The 15,202-nt window shown below is 42.9% G+C and overlaps 3 gene segments (V, D, J or C); all 3 read right to left on the bottom strand.

The window, feature by feature from the left end:
- On the bottom strand, positions 1-1,097 carry LOC115543504 (immunoglobulin kappa constant-like; the record flags this gene model as incomplete). The annotated part of the segment is given in 2 exon segments: positions 1-547; positions 1,067-1,097. Coding segments are annotated over 2 exon segments (357 nt in total), but the record flags the coding sequence as incomplete, so codon positions are not given.
- A 9,037-nt stretch (positions 1,098-10,134) lies between these two features.
- LOC115543497 (immunoglobulin kappa constant-like) lies at positions 10,135-11,221 on the bottom strand (the record flags this gene model as incomplete). The annotated part of the segment is given in 2 exon segments: positions 10,135-10,664; positions 11,191-11,221. Coding segments are annotated over 2 exon segments (357 nt in total), but the record flags the coding sequence as incomplete, so codon positions are not given.
- Positions 11,222-14,114: 2,893 nt separating this feature from the next.
- Positions 14,115-15,202, bottom strand: LOC115543501 (immunoglobulin kappa constant-like; the record flags this gene model as incomplete). The annotated part of the segment is given in 2 exon segments: positions 14,115-14,646; positions 15,172-15,202. Coding segments are annotated over 2 exon segments (357 nt in total), but the record flags the coding sequence as incomplete, so codon positions are not given.

The raw sequence follows: 15,202 nt of genomic DNA, 5'->3' as shown, positions 1-15,202 counted from the left end.
TGACAAGAAAGGATTTATTCTTTACATCTTTATTAAATGGTCAACATGTGACCAACACAAGCAAGGGGTAAAATCCAGAGAGCATAATGTTGATGAATCAAAGACGACAATGATATTATTGTAAATCAACAAAAGCTACAGTGCCACCTGAGACAGAGATTCATAGAGCAGACGTGTCAGAGGAGATCTGTATCCTCCAGTACCTCCATGCTGGAGCCTCTCTACTCTGAACACTCTCCAGGATTCAGGGTTTGAGTGACAGGCTGCGTCTGGCCATTCTTACTGGCTTCACAGGTCACTGAGCCCGCCTTCCTCCACTGGTCTGCAGGGAGGGTCAAGGTGCTGCTCCAGCTGTAGTGGCCGTCTTTCCCCTGGACCCCCAGGCTATCTGACACCCCCCCAGACCTGCTGCTGCCCCCCACCTTCCAGCCAAGCTTCCAGTCTGAGGGGAAGCCCCCACTGGCCGTACACACTAGTGTAGCACTGCCCTGCTCCAGCTCCACTCTGGAGGGAGGGAGGACGCTCAGCGTGGGCTGCACCACTCCCACTGGAAGAGAGAGAGAGGAGTGGACAACAGGCTCAGTTAACATCAGCCTCATAGGAGCACAGAGGGAAGGGACAGCTTCCTGTTCACCAGCAGTTGGTGACATTAAAGAGGAAGGGAACCATTGTGTTTAAAATCTCATTAAAACGGAAACATGTTTATATTTAAAATGATTAAACTTCAAAATTTAGCAATTTATTGGGTTAACATTAATCGACAAATGTGAATTTTTTTCAAACTTAAATGTGACTGATTTGCCAATTCAATAAATGAATAATGCCACAGCAATAATGAGGTCTTTCATGAAATACATTATATTGTAGAACGTATCTAACATATGCAGTGTATTTTAAAAGTCAGAACTCTGTACCACAATATATTTACACTTTGTCCTCAGCTTATCTTTAAAAAAACGACAAGAAATTAAAAATATAGAAAATTCCAAAAGATAAGATTATCACCCTTAATTATATTTAGAGAAAGTTAAATATGCCAGGCAAAGAAAAGTGTCCTTGTACTTACAGTCAACGATGAGTTTGGTGCCTCCACCAAAAGTGAACCACAGTGATACAAACTCATTAAGAGGCTGTACAAAAACCTCCTGCACACTAAAGACTCATCTCTCTGACACACAAACACTGGCTTCTCACTAGAATGGATGAATTAGTCAATATTTGATTCATTGGAAATATTATAATTGATATATAGTAATTTTATGAATATATAGTAATTTAATGAAATACATTCATCATTCATTTATTGTCATAACATTTTTAAAGGCTCTTTTACAAAAGGTTTATTGTTTTAAAACATGTCTATTAATTTGACTTCATAAAAAACCTTCAAGCCAATGTTATATTCATGCATTTATTATGTACAGAACAATATGTTTTTATCTATTATTCTGGGTTCAGGTAATAATGTAACGACAATTTATTTCAAACAAATAGAAAGTTAAAGGATTTTATACAAACCAGGATTGGCTTCAACCAGATAAAATGTTATGCATTTTAAATTCCAATAGTTTCCATTAAATCTGAATTAGTATTCCAAAAGTGTGAATGTAGAAGAGATACAGCGGTCCCCCCAGAACGTCTGCAGTCACTCTCACCCCCCGTCTGATGAGTGGAAACAGGTCATTTCCATATAGAGGAAGCTTTGCATGCTCAGCTGAAACTGGGGTTCTGAGAGGGTTTAAAGTCCTCTGAGTTCAACACTGCAGGACTCTGAGCTGTCACTCAACACCCCAGAAACCGTGGCAACCATGAATCACCTCACCCTCCTTTTCTGGACAGTGGTCTGTGGATCCTTAACAGGTTGGTTCATTCCACTCAGTCTAAATGTGGACCACCCTTCTCTGTTTGCTTGTGTTTTCTATTGGATAACTAAATGTTTTGTTTGTTTGTTTTCTACAGGAACCAGCAGTCAGGTGACTGTGACTCAGACACCAGTAGTGTCCTTTAATCCAGGAACCACAGTCACTCTGACCTGTAAAACAAACCCAGCGGTTAACGGTGGTAATGACCTACACTGGTACCAACAGAAACCTGGAGAAGCCCCCAAGCTCATCATAAAATTAGTAAACCAACTTGTATCACCAACACCAGCTCGGTTTAGTGGCAGTGGACGCAGAACTGACTTCTCTCTGACCATCAACGGCGCCCAGCGTGAAGATGCAGCAGTTTATCACTGTCAGAGTTACCATAGTGGCGGTGTGTTCACACAGTGATTAAGAGCCGTACAAAAACCTCCCTCAGTCACACTGCGTAGACACTGAGCTGTTACAGCAGGAACCTGCTGCAGCTGCTGAGGGGGAAGAGACTCTGACACAGAGCGCTGAGCACAGAGCTGGCTCTAACCAGGGGCCTCAACCAAGAGCCAGCATTAGATACCTCAGCATTATTAAACACACAAACACTACCTCAACTATCACATATTACATACAAGTACCACATCAACTACAATATATGACATACTACTTCTATCTCAACTACCACGTGTTACATACAACTACTACCTCAACTACAATATATAACATACAAATACTACCTCAACTGCTAAATAGAACTACTACCTCAACTACTGCATATATATATAAATATATATATATATAACTTTACCTCAACAACAAGATTTTACATACAAATACTACATGAACTACATTGTTTTGCATCCAACTAAAACTTCAACATATTGAATATAACTACAACCCCAACTACAACCCCCCCCCCCCTGGTTGGGCCCCCCCAGGCCCCAGAAGGTCGGGGATCTGGTCCTTCCATGGACGGCTGCTCCGTCTGCCCCTTCTCTCCAGTCCCCAACCTGGGGGGGTCCCAGACTCATCCCTATCACTGGTTCCCCACATGGAGTCCATCAACAGATAGGCATTGGACCCCCTCAGAAACATGTCCAGACTGGGGCGTCCCTCACTGGGGGGTCCCCACAGAGCCCTGGATCGGTGTACCAATCCCCCCCCCCCCCCCCCTCATCCACCTCCACCGGGTCCCATTAAGGTCCTGTAGCACCTCCTCCTCCTCCTCCTCCTCCGCCTCCTCCTCCTCCTCCTCCTCCTCCTCCTCCTCCTCCTCACCCCCCAGTCCCTCTAGCCCCCGCTCCTCTCACAGCTCCTCAGACCCGACTCCCCCTCCCAGAATCTCCATTCCTCAGACCACGGACTGCTTTACCCCCCCACCCCCCCACCCCGGGTTAGGGACTTCAGCTATGGACAGAGCCTTTAGGGTGGCTGCCCCACTCTGTGGAAATCGAGATCCTCAACGCTGGATCCAACTGCGTTTTCACAAGCTGACCGAAGACCCACTTACTGGGCCGGGACTTTGGAACATGATCTTTTCTTATTTATTTGTTTATTTATTGTTTTGATTGTTTCAAAATATAATCTTTCACGTCGTTTTGTTCTTTGTCACCCACATTTAAATCAGCTTGCGTCCTGATGAAAGGAACAACTTTCTTATTATTATTATTATTATTATGAATCAAGTCAAGCCAGCTATTTATTTAATAAAAGCTGAAGATAGTGGAGTTCATGGAATCAGTCTTTATTGCAATGGCGTTGGTTGGACACAAGATGACGCCATTGAGCTATTATGGAGGAATGCACACATACTGCTTTCACTGGAACCTCCAGAGACTCCTTTGAATACGTCAGCCCTATATTTCCACTGACTTTCTGCCACTCAAGAGACACAGGTGCACCTCAACTAAAAATGGACATCATTTGAGTCGCTACAGTTCACTGCTCACATACTGCGTCTTTGGTTTAGTTGCTGTGATCATGACTGGACGCCTGGCCACACCACCTGACAGCGACTAGCTCACTCACCAGCACATCAACCTCAACACCCTGGTCACTCATTTTCTATGTTCCATTTACTCACAATATAACAATGACTGCCCAACTAAGATATTACTACTGTTGGTTTAAGAAAAAAACAAATACTCTTGTTGAGCTGGTCAAAGAAATGTATTTTATTGTATCTTCTTTTGACATTTTCTCTCCATTGTAATCTCTCCTTACTTGTCCTACCTACATATCATCCCATTTAAGTTGATCAACAAAGTGTGGGTTCCCATTTTATCACAGTTTAGTACTGCTGTTCTTTAATAACGAGGCATATATCGTAAAAGCACATATTTTTCACATGGCAACCGTTAACATAGTGACTGTGCCTGCCTTAGGTTGTCCCAATGTTTAAGGTGGGATCTTACCCGTCATTGACTAACCAGCCTTCCAAACTCGCCTATTACAGGTTGCCAAATAGATGCAAAGGCTGCCATGTGCAGTGAGGAAATAGAATAATTTTTATTTTCCAAGATTTGTCTACATGTGTACCAATGAGTGGAGTCTTCTGCTTAACCAAGCAACTGTCCTCACAGTATACAGCATCTGCCTTTATCCCTCCAGTAGGATTTAGTGATATGAGAGCCAAGTGTTCTTGATGAAGCCACCTCAGCATACACCTTTAGAAGATCAGTTCATGTGTCCATACAGCTGGTGAAGCAGCTGCAGAAGTGGCTCATGAGTTAGGCCTAAGGGGGCACATGTTGCCTGCTTTTCTGTAGACACTGTAATACTAAATTAAATATGTTCCCCTCAACTGGCAAATGAGAAATACAAAACAAGGCAACTTACTGGTAGCTGGTGGTGGTGGTGGTGGTGGTGGTGAGGTTCACCGGAGTCAGGAGAGACCATGGCAGCAGTGTAGCTTGATGCCCGTCGTCCTGCAGTCAGACGTAGGCTTGGTTTGCGGCCTTGGGCGGCTGTCATACCAAGAGGTGTGGGGGGACCCTCTGTCCGTTCCTCCCTCCCTCCCTGCCCCTCTTGACAGAGGGGCAGCCTGACCAGGTGGTACGGCCAGGATGGACAGAGGCTCCCCGACACTGGTTTGCATTAAAATGTTGTAGTATGAGTTTATGTGAATATGAATACAAATGAATACAGAAGAAATTAAAATATATGTCCTTTCCTTGTAAATCATCCTTGGTACACAAATATATATGAAATAAATGAATGACACTACATTGTCAAATGCTCAGAATCCAATATGAACTGTATTTTGTGTTGCGTGGCATGGAGGTGCAAAGCGGCAGTGGTGTATAAAGTACTCAAAAGCCATACTTAAGTAAAAGTACAGATACCTTACTGGAAAATTACTTAAGTAAAAGTAAAAGTCACCTTTTAGAATAGTACTTAAGTAAAAGTATTAAAGTATCTGATCTTTACTGTACTTAAGTATCAAAAGTACTTTTCTGATATTAAATGTACTTAAGTACTGAAAGTAAAAGTACAAGTAACTGCTGTTAATAAAAAAGCAAAGGGTCAGAATTTTGAGAATAAGTAAGGAATAATCACAGAGAGGCCGGGCAATAAACAGTTTGATATGCCCGGCTCGTGGACGGCTTACCGTCCAAGATCTTCTGCAAAATTTCGCCGCGAAAACGCCACACTGACTTCTCGCTACTCCTACCACCGTCAAATCCTTTGTATCCACAGGTTCAGGGTAGCGTTTTGAACACATGCTTCGGGTTGTGCCGGCGAAATGCACATTTCTTGTCGCGTTGTGCCGGCGAAATGCACACTTCTTGGACCCCTGCATAACTGCTTGCAGTTCTAGTTCCGTTTATTCTACTTCGCGCCAATACGCACATATACAGCGTATTGAAGTGTATAAGATAGTGTTGTAATACTGCGTGTACAAACCAGCCTGATACAAATAGTAGAATTTTGATAGCCCTTGCCCTCGTCCTAGCCATGCATTTGTGTGTTGACAGTCATAGGAGTTTTGATCGACGTAGCAACAGTAACTAAGCAAGGGGGCTTTGCGAACGTGCGCTGGGACAGCTGATTCGCCAAACAGGCTCGCAGTCTGTGTTCTACCACAGTCCCCGACGTTATTCTCATATCTCTCATGATTCATTTTTTTTTTTCTAAAGATGAGTTGATTTTGTAACGAGTAACGAAGGATTCAAGGGAAATGTAGCGGAGTAAAAGTATCCGTTTTCTTCGCAAAATGTAGCGAAGTAAAAGTAAAAGTACAGAGAAATATAAGTAGTAAAGTAAAGTACAAATATCCAAAAAAACTACTTAAGTACAGTAACGAAGTATTTCTACTTCGCTACTATACAACACTGCAAAGCGGGAATTAATGATTATATGTGTGTGTGTGTGTGTGTGTGTGTGTGTGTGTGTGTGTGTGTGTGTGTGTGTGTGTGTGTGTGTGTGTGTGTGTGTGTGTGTGTGTGTGTGTGTGTGTCTTATGTCATCAGAAGTAGGTCAGAATGGGAAGACATCTTCAATAAAAACAGCTGAAAACGAAGCGGTATGAAACTAAAACTGTGACTCTGAAGAAAGTTTAAATGATATCGAAATTCCATTTAGATATTATGGAAAATACAAGTGTGTAGATTTGTTAAATGGTTTGAACGAAGATAAACGGTTGAAAATCGATTTAGTCACCATTGTGGTGTGTGTGTGTGTGCGTGAGCGTGGGCGTGTGGGTGTGTGTGGGACGGCTGGTTTACCCTGTGTGCTTTGATTACTGATTCTCCACAGGTGTGAGCCTGTCTCAGCCCCAGAGTCCAATCAGCCTGACTCAGGCCAGGTGAGGCTGCTTCAACCAGCCATCGACCACACACACTCCACCCCCCCAACACCAGAGAGAGAGGGAGGGGGGGGGGATGGATACCCAGCCGAGGCCAACTCCCCCCGCAAGATACAAACAAATATATAAATAATAAACCGGGTTAGCATACCCAACAGTTCACCAGACTCTGACCGAGGTTACCAAACCATACGTAGAACAATAATAAATGCTGTCCAGTCAGAGAGCTCACATTCAATAAGGAGATTTAAAAGTGGGTTGATGTGATTTATCTATGAACTAAGGGTCATAAGGTCAAGGGAATATTTTAATGATTGTTAAAGAGGTGAACAGAGTGGAGTCCATGGAATCAGCGTTTCCATGAACTACTCTAGCACTGCGCCAGTAGTCAGTGACGACCCTAGGCTGCCTGACAGTCTCAATGAATTTTATTGCCTCTTTGATAAAGATCGGGATGATGCCCTTATACAACCAACAGGCATCAAAACCCGAGCAACACCTTTTGTCTTACAGGAGGATGTGGTTAGGCGACTACTTAAAAAGCTGAATTGCAGGAAAGCTGCAGGCCCTGACCTCGTATCCTCCACTACCATCAAGCGTTGTGCTGATGAACTGAACCCAGCACTCACAGACATTTTTAACTGGTCTCTGAGGGAATGCAGAGTCCCAACATGTTTTAAGTCAGCTGTTATTATTCTTGTGCCCAAGAAGCCCAGCATCACTGGTTTAAATGATTAAAGACCGGTAGCTCTTACATCTGTCATAATGAAAATCTTTAAAAAAATCAAATGTGATCATCTGTCCAAAGCTGTCTGTCTAGGCCCCTTTCAGTTTCCATATACTGTATATAGGACAAATAGGTCTGTTGAGGAATGCCGTGTCACTTGGTATCCATTCTATTCTACAACATCTTGAGTCCCCGGGCAACTAAAAAAAGGTACTTTTTATAGACTACAGCTCTGCTTTTAACACGATTTTACCCAGCAAACTTTTCTATAAACTCTAAAACATGGGTGTCCAGAACTCCTTATGTCACTGGATTTTAGATTTCCTGTACAGCAAAGAACACAAGTTGTCAAAATCAATGACAAGTTGTCACAGGCCAAACACATTAGCACTGGTGCCCCCCGGGAGTGTGTATTATCACCACTGTTATATTCTCTGTACACTAATGAGTGCATATCACACAGTGACTCAGTGAAAATGCTTACATTTGCTGATGATACAACCTTGATAGGGCTGATTTCAGGGGATGATGACAGTGCCTACAGAAATGAGGTCCTTTCCCTGACTGAATGCTGTTCCCACCACAACCTAGAGCTAAATATTGCAAAAACGAAGGAGCTGGTGGTGGACTTCCGAAGGAAGAGGAAGTAGACCCCGCCTCTGTCCATCAAATCGGCTGGACAGAGAGCGTTTGCCTATCGAGCCCCCTTCCTATGGAATAGGCTGCCATCAGTGATCAGGGAAGCTGACTCTGTGGAGCTATTCAAAGGAAAGCTCAAAACGCACCTCTATAATCTTGCATTTGGAGTGTGAAAACGACAGATGCGAAGTGAAGACCACTCTCTTTGCTAGTGCTTTTCTTATCACATTATACATTCCCACTATGTACTTTTCCGTTCTAATTCACTATTCTGTCTGTTCTAGCGTGTTGCTAGGGTTAGGGTTAGGGTTAGGGTTACTGGACTGGATGCCTGGACTCTCCTCATGGTTAACCGGCCAGCACCACATCACCAATTTAATATGATGTGCATGTATTTACCTGTATGTCAATTTGGGCACCCATTGCACTCCTGACCATCCCAGGAAGAAGGGATCCCCTACACTGCGTTTCTTCTCAAGATTTCTTCCTTGCTGATTCAAGGGAGTTTTTCCTTGCCCGTGTGGGGGCATGGGTAAAGGGGGGTGTCACAAGTATTTGGCCTGTTAAGCCCTTTGAGACTGTAATGGCGATTAAGGGCTATACAAATAAAATTGAATTGAATTGAATTGAACGGGTAGACAGCTTCAAATTTCTGGCCACAATAATCTCCTCCTCTCTGAAATGGGAAGATAACATAACTGCTATTATTTAAAAAGCCCACCAGAGGCTCTTTTTACCTCCACCAACTAAACAAGTTTAGGGTGGCCTGTAAGGGGATGCAGCAGTTCTACCGAGCCACCTTTGAGAGCGTCCTTACGTTCTCAATCACAGTCTGGTACGGCCACTCTACTGTCCAGCAGAGGTACTGTCCAACCTGCTAACTCCCTCTTCAATCCCCTCCCATCAGGTAGGAGGTTGAGGGCCATCCACGCTGAAACCTCCCGCTTACTCAACAGCACATACTGCAGAACCATTACACCTCTTAACAACTCTACATCCCTACACCAGTATATCAGGAATGCAGACTCCCCCAGTGGCCCTGTATAGTATAATATGCACAGATTTCTACTATGTTTTTATATACTGGGAGATTACTTAACTATGTACTTATTTATTGGACCTTATGCAGATTTGCACATGACTTGATCCATGCCAATTTTCACATTACTTGCATCTATAAGCACCTGCCACTTTAATCAAACATACAGCATTTACCCTGGCCTGTCAGCAAGGTGTAAGAGGGCTATATGTCTTATGTGAGGGGATGTCCCATTTTCTTTTATCTGCCTATGTGTTGTATCTAAGGGTCTTTTGTGTGGGTCTTTCTTATGTACTGTCATGAGCTCACAAAAAAAAATCCCTAGCAACTTGTACAGAGTTGTAGGGCAATAAAGTATTGAATCTGAATCTGAATCAGTCTTTATTGCAATGGCGTTGGTTGGACACTAGAGGGCGCCATTGGGCAGGTATGGAGACATGCACACACACTGCTTTCCCTGGAATCTCTAGAGACTCTTCTGAAAGTCTCAGCCCTACATTTACTCTGACTTTCTGTCTCTAAAGAGACACAGGTGCACATCTGCTAAACTAAACTGGACATCATTTGAATAACCACAGCTCACTGCTCACAGAATACGTTTAAAGAAATACATATTTTAGCATTTGTCGGTTTGGTCTTTGACTCATAGACAGACATTATGAATATGTCACTGTTTCCCCCACTCAGCCTGCTAGCGTTTCTATGTCTTGGTGAGGGATACTGAATGTCTTTTGAGACGTAATTTTACATGTTTCTGAGATTGTGTCTGCAGAAACCTGGACATCTCTCTGAACTACTATTATATGAAGTGACAGAAAGATAGTCAGACACGTGGGTCATTTCAGCAGCAGTGGCTCTATGACTGACCCTGCTCCACTGAATACACTGAACACACCTTACAACATCCACACAAACAACACTTTGCTCATTCAGAGATATACATCATAGCCTCCCCCCGTGGGGAAATTTGTTTGATGATGATGGCAGAGGTTTTATATGCTCATTAGAAGCCACATTAATTCGAAAATACAGAAGATAAAAAATAGTAAATGATGACAAGAAAGAATTTATTCTTTATAGCTTTATTAAATGTTCAACATGTGACCAACACAAGCAACGGGTAAAAATCTGAAGGCATAATGTTAATGAATCAGACATGTTCTATGAATGTATATCATCTAAAGCTGCACTGCCACCTGAGACAGAGAGACATAAAGCAGACGTGTCAGAGGAGATCTGTATCCTCCAGTACCTCCATGCTGGAGCCTCTCTACTCTGAACACTCTCCAGGATTCAGGGTTTGAGTGACAGGCTGCGTCTGGCCATTCTTACTGGCCTCACAGCTCACTGAGCCCGCCTTCCTCCACTGGTCTGCAGGGAGGGTCAAGGTGCTGGTCCAGCTGTAGTGGCCATCTTTCCCCAGGACCCCCAGGCTATCTGACACCCCCCCAGACCTGCTGCTGCCCCCCACCTTCCAGCCAAGCTTCCAGTCTGAGGGGAAGCCCCCACTGGCCACACACACTAGTGTAGCACTGCCCTGCTCCAGCTCCACTCTGGAGGGAGGGAGGACGCTCAGCGTGGGCTGCACCACTCCCACTGGAAGAGAGAGAGAGGAGTGGACAACAGGCTCAGTTAACATCAGCCTCATAGGAGCACAGAGGGAAGGGACAGCTTCCTGTTCACCAGTAGTTGGTGACATTAAAGAGGAAGGGAACCATTTTGTTAAAAATCTCTTAGTTATACCAGCAACAAGATTTTTATATTCAAAATGATTCAAAATGTAGCATTTTATTGGTTTATCATTAATCGACTTTAAACAAGTTTGAATTTCTTCAAACTTAAATGCAGACTAATTTGCCAATTGAATAAACGAATAATGCCACAACAATAATGAAGTCTTTGATAATGCCTTATATTGTAGAACATATGTTGCATATTCAGTGTAATTTAAAAGACAGAACTCTGTACGACAATATATTTACACTTTGTCCTCAGCTTTTCTTCTGAAAAAAATGCATGAAATTTAAACTATAGAAAAGTAAAGAATATGAAGATTATCCTGCTGAATTAAATGTAAAGAAAGTTAAATATGCCAGGCAAAGAAAAGTGTCCTTGTACTTACAGTTAACGATGAGTTTGGTGCCTCCACCAAAAGTCCACCACAGTGATACAAACTCATTAAGAGGCTGTACAAAAACCTCCCGCACTTTAAAGACTCATCTCACAGACACACAAACATTTGCTTTTCACTAAAATGTCTGAATTAGTCGATATTTGATAAATTGGAAATATGATAATTAATATACATTAATTGTATAAATGAATAGAAATTTAATGAAATATATTTATCATTCATTTATTTTCATAACATTTTTAAAGGCTCACTTACAAACGGTTTATTGTTTTAAAACAAGTCTATTAATTTGACTCAATGAAAAACCTTCAAGCCAATGTTATAATCGTGCATTTAATATATACAGAGCAATATGTTTTTATCTATTATTCTGGGTTCAGGTAATAATGTAACGACAATTTCTTTCAAACAAATGGAAAGTTAAAGGATTTCATACAAACCAAGATCGGCTTCAACCAGATAAAATGTTATACATGATAAATTTCAATAGTTTAGAGTAAATCTGAATTTGTATTCCAAAAGTGTGAATGTAGAAGAGACACAGCGGTCCTCCCAGAATGTCTGCAGTCACTCTCACCCCCAGTCTGATGAGTGGAAACAGGTCATTTCCATATAGAGGAAGCTTTGCATGCTCAGCTGAAACTGGGGTTCTGAGAGGGTTTAAAGTCCTCTGAGTTCAACACTGCAGGACTCGGAGCTGTCACTCAACACCCCAGAAACCGTGGCAACCATGAATCACCTCACCCTCCTTTTCTGGACAGTGGTCTGTGGATCTTTAGCAGGTTGGTTCATTCCACTCAGTCAAAATGTGGACCACCCTTCTCTGTTTGCTTGTGTTTTCTATTGGATAACTCAATGTTTGCTTTGTTTGTTTTCTACAGGAACCAGCAGTCAGGTGACTGTGACTCAGACACCAGTAGTGTCCTTTAATACAGGATCCACAGTCACTCTGACCTGTAAAACCAACACAGCGGTTTACAATGGTAATGAACTACACTGGTACCAACAGAAACCTGGAGAAGAACCCAAACTCATCATAAAATATAGAAACCAACTTGTATCACCAACGCCAGCTCGGTTTAGTGGCAGTGGAAGCAGCACTGACTTCTCTCTGACCATCAACGGCGCCCAGCGTGAAGATGCAGCAGTTTATCACTGTCAGAGTTTCCACTATCCTAACAGTGTCAATGTGTTCACACAGTGATTGAGAGCCGTACCAAAACCTCCCTCAGTCACACTGCGTAGACACTGAGCTGTTACAGCAGGAACCTGCTGCAGCTGCTGAGGGGGAAGAGACTCTGACACAGAGCGCTGAGCACAGAGCTGGCTCTAACCAGGGGCCTCAACCAAGAGCCAGCATTATATCCCTCAGCATTATTAAACATACAAGTACAACTACCATGTTTAATATACCACTACTACCTCAACTACAACATATTACATACAACTACTACCTCAACTACCACCTATAATATACAAGTACTACCTCAACCACCCGGTATTATATACAACTACTACCTCAACTACTACGTATAACATACAACTACTACCGCAACTGCAACATATTGGATAAAACTACTGCCTCAACAACAACAAATTACAAACAACGCAAGGAGGTGACCACAGACGTGACAGAGCTCTGTCCTGTGTGTGTGTGTGTGTGTGTGTGTGTGTGTGTGTGTGTGTGTGTGTGTGTGTGTGTGTGTGTGTGTGTGTGTGTGTGTGTGTGTGTGTGTGTGTGCGTGTGTGTGCGCGTGTGTATGACTGGTTTATCCTGTGCCTTGATTACTGATTCACCACAGGTGTGCAGCCTGTCCCAGTGAGGCTGCTTCAGCCAGCCATCGACCACACCGATCCACCCCCCCAACACCAGGTAGGGAGCGGGGGGGGGGGGGGGATCCCCTGCCGAAGTCCACCCCCCCACCAGACACTAAAAAACATATACTAAATAATAAACTGGACTCTGACCAGGGTCACCAAACCGTACGTAGAACAATAATAAATACGATCCAAACACCATTGTCCCCATAGCTCCCCAGTGTCTTTGTGCTGTCCAGTCAGAGGGCACACGTGAAATAAGGAGATTTAATATTGGATTGACGTGATTTATCTATGAACTAAGGGTCAATCCTGATGAAACAAAAGCATGCTACTCAGGAATATTTTAATTATTGTTAAAGAGGTGAACAGAGTGGCGGTCATGGAATCAGTCTCTATTGCAATGGTGTTGGTTACACACTAGAGGGCGCAACTGAGCTGGTATAGAGACATGCACGGACACTTCTTTCACTGGAGTCTCAAGAGACTGTTCTGAAAACCTCAGCCCTATATTTACCCTGACTCTCTGTGACTCAAGAGACACAGATGCACATCAGCTAAAACTGGACATCATTTGAATAGCCACAGCTCACTGCTCACAGAATACGTTTAAAGAAACACATTTTTTAGCGTTGTCGGTATGGTCTTTAACTCGTAGACAGACATTATTAATATGTTACTGTTTCCACCACTCAGCATGCTAGGGTTCTTATGTCCTGTTGAGAGATACTGAATGTCTTTTGAGACGTAATTTTACAAGTTTCTAAGTTGATTTCTGCAGAAATCTGGAGCATCTCTCTGAACTACTATTATATGAAGTGACAGAAAGTCAGTTTGACACACGTGGGTCATTTCAGCAGCAGTGGCTCTATGACTGACACTGGTCCACTGGATAAAGTGAAAACACTTTCCAAGGAAATCCCCACAAACAATACTTTGCTCCTTCAGAGATACACACCATAGCCTTAACCCTTCTTTCAAAATGGTAGGGAAATATGTTGGATAAAGATGGCAGAGGTTTTATATGCTCATTAGAATCCACATTCATTTGGAAATACGAAAGATAAATGATGGCAAATGATGACAAGAAAGGATTTAATCTTAACATCTTTATTAAATGTTCAACATGTGACCAACACAAGCAAGGGGTAAAATCCAGAGAGCATAATGTCAATGAATCAAACACGTGTTATATTAATGTAAATCATCAAAAGCTGCAGTGCCACCTGAGACAGAGAGACATAAAGCAGACGTGTCAGAGGAGATCTGTATCCTCCAGTACCTCCATGCTGGAGCCGCTCTACTCTGAACACTCTCCAGGATTCAGGGTTTGAGTGACAGGCTGCGTCTGGCCATTCTTACTGGCCTCACAGCTCACTGAGCCCGCCTTCCTCCACTGGTCTGCAGGGAGGGTCAAGGTGCTGCTCCAGCTGTAGTGGCCATCTTTCCCCAGGACCACCAGGCTATCTGACACCCCCCCAGACCTGCTGCTGCACCCCACCTTCCAGCCAAGCGTCCAGTCTGAGGGGAAGCCCCCACTGGCCACACACAGCAGTGTAGCACTGCCCTGCTCCAGCTCCACTCTGGAGGGAGGGAGGACGCTCAGCGTGGGCTGCACCACTCCCACTGGAAGAGAGAGAGAGGAGTGGACAACAGGCTCAGTTAACATCAGCCCTCATAGGAGCACAGAGGGAAGGGACAGCTTCCTGTTCACCAGCAGTTGGTGACATTAAAGAGGAAGGAAACCATTGTGTTTAAAATCTCTTCATTAAAACGGTAACAACATGTTTATATTTAAAATGATTGAACTTCAAAATTTAGCATTTTATTGGGTTAACCTTAATCGACAAGTGTGAATTTCTTCAAACTTAAATATGACTGATTTGCCAATTCAATAAATGAATAATGCCACAGCAATAATGAGGACTTTCATGAAATACATTATATTGTAGAACATATGTAACATATGCAGTGTATTTTAAAAGTCAGAACTCCGTAGCACAATATATTTACACTTTGTCCTCAGCTTATCTTTAAAAAAACGACAAGAAATTAAAAATATAGAAAGTTCCAAAAGATAAGATTATCACGCTTAATTATATTTAGAGAAAGTTAAATATGCCAGGTAAAGAAAAGTGTCCTTGTACTTACAGTCAATTATGAGTTTGGTGCCTCCACCAAA

This window comes from Gadus morhua, chromosome 5 (genome assembly GCF_902167405.1).
Source record: "Gadus morhua chromosome 5, gadMor3.0, whole genome shotgun sequence".
Taxonomy (NCBI): Eukaryota; Metazoa; Chordata; class Actinopteri; order Gadiformes; family Gadidae; genus Gadus; species Gadus morhua.
The sequence above is the reverse complement of the archived record's forward strand: the minus strand, read 5'-3'. Positions and strand labels throughout refer to the sequence as shown.